Below are 6,000 nucleotides of genomic sequence, written 5' to 3'. Positions count from 1 at the left end.
CCAGCTGAGATAAAGTTGGCCAGAACAAATGATGTCTAGGAGATTAATTAGATATTTGATAAGACATGAATCCCTAATAAGGGAATACAAGGCACAGGGGGCTGCTGTGTGCTCTAAGTCAAAATTAATAACATTTAACAAGATTTTCATTTAGGCATGAAATGTCTTTTCCGGGGTATTGACTCTAGCGATTTATTCCCTCGAGTTGCCTCCCAACGTAGAGGGCCTTGGGAGCTAAAAGACTTCTTTTTAAAAAGATTTTTTCCTTTCACAGATTGTTTTTAAATCCCTTTTCAAAAACAAACAACCCCACTGGAGTTTTCTCTGACCCCTCCGGAAGGTGTAGACACCTCCCCAGTTAAAACTGCCAAGGACCTTTGCTGTTTTAGAGGCACTCCAGAGTTTAAAATGTCTTCTTTTGAGAGCCCTCCCATTAAGTAATACAACTACACATTCTTATAACCCAATTTAATTTATGCTGTTGATATACAAATAAATAATTTGACTTCTCAAAAACGTATATGTAGTATGGCTTTTATAACCCACATAAACTTTACATTACCTACAACTAACATTAAGGGATTTTTTTTTTTCCAACAAAAAAAGTCGATCCACGTAAAGATTATTGAAGGGGAAACAGGAATTAAAAAAAAAAAAAAAAGGAAGTGTATTGTTCAGAGTCCTTTAATAATACCAAAATGAAAATATGGTGTCAAGATTTTCTTCATACAGATAAACGCATTTAATTTCTTTAGATGACCTTAACTTACGTGTTTGTGAGTGAAATGATAACTCAACATTTTAAATATCTTTTACATATATACTGACTTTCACAAAGTGCATCAGAAAAATTTTTTAAAACTCCCTGAATTTCAGGAATTCACCAAAAAAAGAAAAAAAAAACTATTCGAATGAACATCTACAAGAAAATAAAAGAGAACACAGCCTTTTGAACCCTATTTATACAGATGTTATGAAATACAGAGAAACTGTCGCTAGACTTCCAGTTTAATTTCTCACCTTAAGCTTTTTTTGATCCTTCCCTTTTTAGGAGAAAAAAAGTCTCATTGTAAGTAGATATCAATTAGGACTTGGAGCGTTTTATATATAATATAATCCACACAAAGGGTCTGTTTTTATAGGTCCCGTTTGTTTTCAAACGTTCGGACAGTCCTTTGCTGGGTGTTGGCTTGTTTTTTCAGAAAAGGAAAGAGAAGGGTAGTGGAGGGAAGGGGATAGTGGGGGAGGAGGGAGCGCTTCTGTGTATTGCTCTTCGCTCGAGAAGTTCGTGCGAGTGGTGTGTATGTGTGTGCGCGTGTGTGCGTGCTTGTGGTTGCAGGTCTCCGGTGTGCGTGGACGTGTGTATGTGCAGTTTGAAAAAGTGTTTGTGTCGGAGGATGTTCGCTTTTGTTTCTGGACCACGCGTTCCATTCTCGTCTGGGCGCGGACGGCTGAGGGGAGCTCTTGGCGCTGCGGACCGGGAGCCCCGCGCCGATCCACCTCGCTCCCAGCCCGGGCCCCGGGGGGGTCGCTGGATCCCCCGCCCTCCCGCCCCCCATCACTCGCCCACCGAACCTCTCGCCTGTTCACGGTGTCTCTACTCGCTCGCTCGCGCCTCCCGCCAGGCCTCTAAGAGTCGCTGGGGCCAGACGCGGCTTCCTTGCCTCCCGCCGAGGCCGCCGCCGCCGCCGCCGCTGCAGCCGCAGCAGCTGCCGCCGCCCGGGCGGCACTGACACCGGAGTCGTGCAGGATGAGGTCGGGGGACTCGGAGCGGGGCGTCTCCAAGTTGCTAGCGTCCGTGTCACTGTCGCTGCCCTTTTTGCCACCGCCGCCCCCGTTGTGCGTCTTAATGTGTTTGCTCAGGTGGTCGCTGCGCATGAAGCGCTTGTTGCACACTGGACAGGCGAAGCGTTTCTCGCCCGTGTGAGTCCGCAGGTGCCGCTGCAGCTCGTCCGAGCGCGTGAAGCGTTTGCCGCAGAAGAGCCAGTTGCACACGAAGGGCCGCTCGCCCGTGTGCCAGCGCAGGTGCGCCTTCAGGTGCGACGTCTTGCCGTACACCTTGCCGCAGCCCGGGATGTGGCAGCTGTGCAGGCCCTTGCGCCGCAGGCTCGCTCCGGCCGGGCCCAGTCGTTCGGCCTCCTGGCAGTTAGGGCAGTCGCAGGTGGCGCGTCCGGAGTAGCGGCGGGCGGAGCGGGCCGAGCTCCCCCCGGCGGCGGCGGCCGCGGCACCCGAGATCATGGCGCTGGCGGCAGCGGCCGCCACCGCGGCGCTTGAGTCTGAATAGGAGGGCAGCACCGGCTTGAAACCGTCCTGGGCCAGCAGGTGCTGGCTGGTGGAGAGCAGGTGCGAGGCGGCGGCGGCCGAGGAGCCGAGACCCGTGGAACTGAAGGCCGAGTGCGTGAGCGAGCTGAAGTCGGGGTTGTAGGTGCCCAGCTGCGAGTGCAGCGAGGCCTGGGGGGCGCCCGAGTGCAGCGAGCTCTGGAGCCCCCCAGCGGGGTTCTGCACATCCAGCCACGAGCCCGGGCTGCTGTGCACGTCCCACCACGACGACGCCGCACCGTTGGTCACCTCGCCCGCAGCGAGCGTCGAGTGGAAACCCGACTTGTACCATGACTCGTACGGATGCGCCATGCCCACGCGCGGGTACAGGCCGTCGGCTGCCGTCGTGTGCACTTTGGAGATGAAGGCCGACTGGCCGCCCGCCTCCTGCGGGGACACCCCGGCCGCCGCCGCCGCGGCAGCCGCCGAGTTGGAGAAGAGGCCGCCGTAGTCGCTGCTGAAGGCGGATGACGTGGGCGACGTGGAGGCCAGGCAGAAGGCGCTGTTGGCTGCGCCCGAGCCGCCCGCCAGGCCGCCTGAGCCGCGGCCGCCGGTGGCCACGGCGAAGCCGGAGAGGCTGGAGCCGAGGTTGCAGCTGGACGAGGAGCGCTTCCAGGGGTGGAAGCCGCCTTTGGCGAAGGCGCTCGACTCGGGCAGCGTGGTCAGCGGGCTCGTGTTGCCGATCTTGTTGCAGGTCGCCGCCAGCATGGCCAACGGGGTCGTTCCAAAGCGCGGCTCTTCCTAGAGTGGGTGGGGTGGGAGAGGGAGAGAGGAGGAGGAGGACAGGAGGAAGTGGGGGGAAGACAAAGTGCACCCGTGAGCAGCCTCATCCCCCTGCGGCTGGTCCCGGGGGGCCGTGACTCCCCGGCTCGCGCCTGCTCCCCACGCGCTAGCGGAGGGTGCGCCGCGCCTGGCGCGGGGCAGAGGCGATCACAAGGGCGAAGGTCCTGCGCTGGAAAGTTTTTCTTCTGTGGGGCTACAAGTCAAAGATGCCTCCGTGTTCCCCCTTCTCAGTCGCTGCAGCCCTCGCCTAGAATCGGACTTGGATTGTCGCCATAAGCCCGCTCCTCTCCCGGGACCCGAAGTCACTCTTTGGGGTGAAGCCCGAAGGTAAACACATAGACAACAAACACCAGGTGAGGGCGAAGGCGGCCGAAACAGCAGCCCAGGGAGGACGAAACTTGGAACACTCCTCCCCAGGGCTACGACTTGACTTTTCTTTTTTAATAGAAAACGTTGGTTTTACTGTTTACACACACACACACACCAATTATGAAAACAATACTCCGAGGGTAAGCGGCCCAGCGACGGATTTCAAAGTCACGGGCGAACTGGAGAGCTACGGAAATGTAGTTTATTAGCGTGACTACATGGACTGCAAAACGATTGTCTGTTTTCTAGAAACACCACTGTCGCGTGATTGCAACGATCCCCAAAGTAAAGGAGGATGGGGGTATAAATCACGACAAAAGGAAAAAAGCCTCTAGCTTTCCTTTAAAACCGAATAAAAAGGGACTTAGTTAAAAATTTCTCTTTTTTTCCCCAAAGGCATCTCATGAGTCACCAAAACTTGGAAAGAATCGGTCCCGGAAATGTTGAAAGTGCTAAAAGAAGCTGAAGCTGCAGTCCAGCAGCAACAGTTTCTCCGGAGCCGCGGACCCCGAGAAGCCATGACGAAAAATGACTCTGGTTAGAACAAGCAAATATGTTGCCGAGCTTGCGACTTACCCCGAGTATAGACGTGGCCATAGCAGGTCTCTGGATTGCGCGGCGCGGCCGGGAGCGGGGCTGAGCCTGGCGGCTGCTCAGAAAAACTGCTCGGGTCCCGCGCGGCTCCCGCGTCTCCGCGCTCGCGCCGAGCGGACTCCGGGCTCCCGCCGGCTAAACTCAGCCTAAGTGCGAGGAGCACCCGCTTTGAAGTGCCGCTGGCTGCGCCTCTCACCCAATGAGGGCGCAGGCAGCGCAGACGGGAGCTGCCCCGCAGCCAATCAGACGCGCCGAGGGGCCCTAGCCCGGGCTCCCGGCGCGTGCCAGTCAAGTCTGCTGGCAAGGGCGGGCTGGGGTGGGGGGCGCGGGCTCGGGACTGAAGAAATTACAGTGCAATTAAAAATTTACGCACACTCACGCACCAAGCCAGGTTTAAGTACCGTTGAGAACGAGCCACAAGCGCCCTCCTCCTCCAACCACCCCAAGATGTGTTAGGGCTGACAGTCCTACAGTGGAGTAGGGCTCCCTACTTGTGCGAAAGGAAGCAGGAGTGGAGGGGGCACCAAGGCGGAGGCGGCACCAACAGGGCCCAGGTGGAGACAGAAATGCCAACGCTCACTTTGTGTGTCCAGGCTCTTGGCTGCGGCGTACAACTTCAGCTTGTATCCATCATTTTCGCTTGCGATTTTGTCATTGTTGCTTGTCTTCTATCCAGTTTCTTATTCCCGCTGGATCCAGTTTTACTCTCAGAGTCACACTGAGGAGGGGGCGCGAATGGACAGCTCCTCCAAAAGGACAGACATAGACCTCTCCCTACAGGTCTACACCCACAGACTTGTTGGGAGGGCCTGGAGCCTGCTGCATCCCACCATTTCCCCCCAGCGGTCTACTTAGACTTCCTAATTGTCGCTCTGGCCTCTGACCCGGGGGGTAATACAAGTGCCACTCACGCCAGAGCTTCTGGTGGTAATTGAGGGCACCCTTTGTATGGTTTTGCCAGAGCCTAGATACCAGGTTAACCCAGTTGTCAAATATGACTAAACAGTGGGAGGTGCTGATTATCTGCCGGGTTTTGCTGGGGGCTGGCGTGGGGATGGGAGGTATCAGCCCATACAACACGCTGCACGAAGCCGCTTATTTTCACATTGTAACAACTTTGGAAACAGAGACCGGCGCGAGTGGCATCCGCCCCCACCGCCACCCCCGCTGAAGCTGCAGCTTGCTCTGCTGTTTGTTTAACCCGGCGAAGACTTGCATGTCGTGTTTCAGCCTGGAGTCGAGGTTTTTGGCCCCAGTTACAACCCACCCCCACTCCAGACCGCCAGGGCCTAGAGACTCCTCTGCAGGGCAAGGGCACCCTGTTGAGAGGCTTCGTGCCTTAGCGGACTTGCCGGAGGATCCTCTCCCGGACCTTCACCCGCGAGTGCGGAGCACGAGGTCGCACGTGGGATCTTCCACATTTTTCAGGCTGGAAGCATCCTGAAGTCCTCCCAGGACCTGTCCGTGTGAGAAGAGGTGTGCGCGTCCTCGACTCCCACTGCAAACCTTGAGCTGTTTGTTTTTCTTTTTGGTCTCCCTTTTCTCTTTCTTCTCCAAGGTAGCCCAGTGTCTGCTTTTTAACCAGAAATACTAACGCCCTTGGGCAAACCTGGGTCCTGGTTTTAATGCAGCACATTCCCCTCCAAACCCACAAACAGCTTTCCGGGTTTTTTTGTATGGTTTTTGTTTTTGTTTTTTTGTAATAAATAATTTTTTTTAACCACCAACCCCAAATGCTTGGGTGCAAAAGACGAGTTGTCGCGGAGGGGGAGCAAATGAGGATGCGGAACTGTGTCTCCCATGTTTTCTCTCTTTTGCGAGATCTCTTGGCCCAAAAGTACGACCACCGGGGTGCTTCTCTCGTCCCTAACGTGGAGCCTGCGTGCATCCTGGTGCACTCCATGGGAGGGGAGGGCTACGGGGGTCGTCGCTTTC

At 55.4% G+C, this 6,000-nt stretch overlaps 1 protein-coding gene across 1 annotated transcript; it reads right to left on the bottom strand.

Annotated features, from left to right (window-relative positions):
• Positions 1-1,629: 1,629 nt before the first annotated feature.
• Positions 1,630-4,068, bottom strand: SP9 (Sp9 transcription factor). The gene is made up of 2 exons (XM_063078732.1): positions 4,048-4,068; positions 1,630-3,060 (listed from the first exon to the last, which is right to left on the bottom strand). Exons 1-2 carry the CDS (start codon positions 4,066-4,068, stop codon positions 1,630-1,632), a joined length of 1,452 nt encoding a protein of 483 aa, XP_062934802.1.
• Between the last annotated feature and the right edge of the window lie 1,932 nt (positions 4,069-6,000).

Source organism: Cynocephalus volans, chromosome 1 (genome assembly GCF_027409185.1).
Source record: "Cynocephalus volans isolate mCynVol1 chromosome 1, mCynVol1.pri, whole genome shotgun sequence".
In the NCBI taxonomy this organism is placed as follows: Eukaryota; Metazoa; Chordata; class Mammalia; order Dermoptera; family Cynocephalidae; genus Cynocephalus; species Cynocephalus volans.
This window is presented reverse-complemented; position numbering and strand designations above follow the sequence as displayed.

Excerpts from the sequence above, each read along its gene's own strand:
- SP9 (XM_063078732.1), bottom strand. The coding sequence starts at position 4,068 with ATGGCCACGTCTATACTCGGG. Across the intron at positions 3,061-4,047 it reads TGGCCACGTCTATACTCGGG|GAAGAGCCGCGCTTTGGAAC; the intron begins GTAAGTCGCAAG and ends CACCCACTCTAG.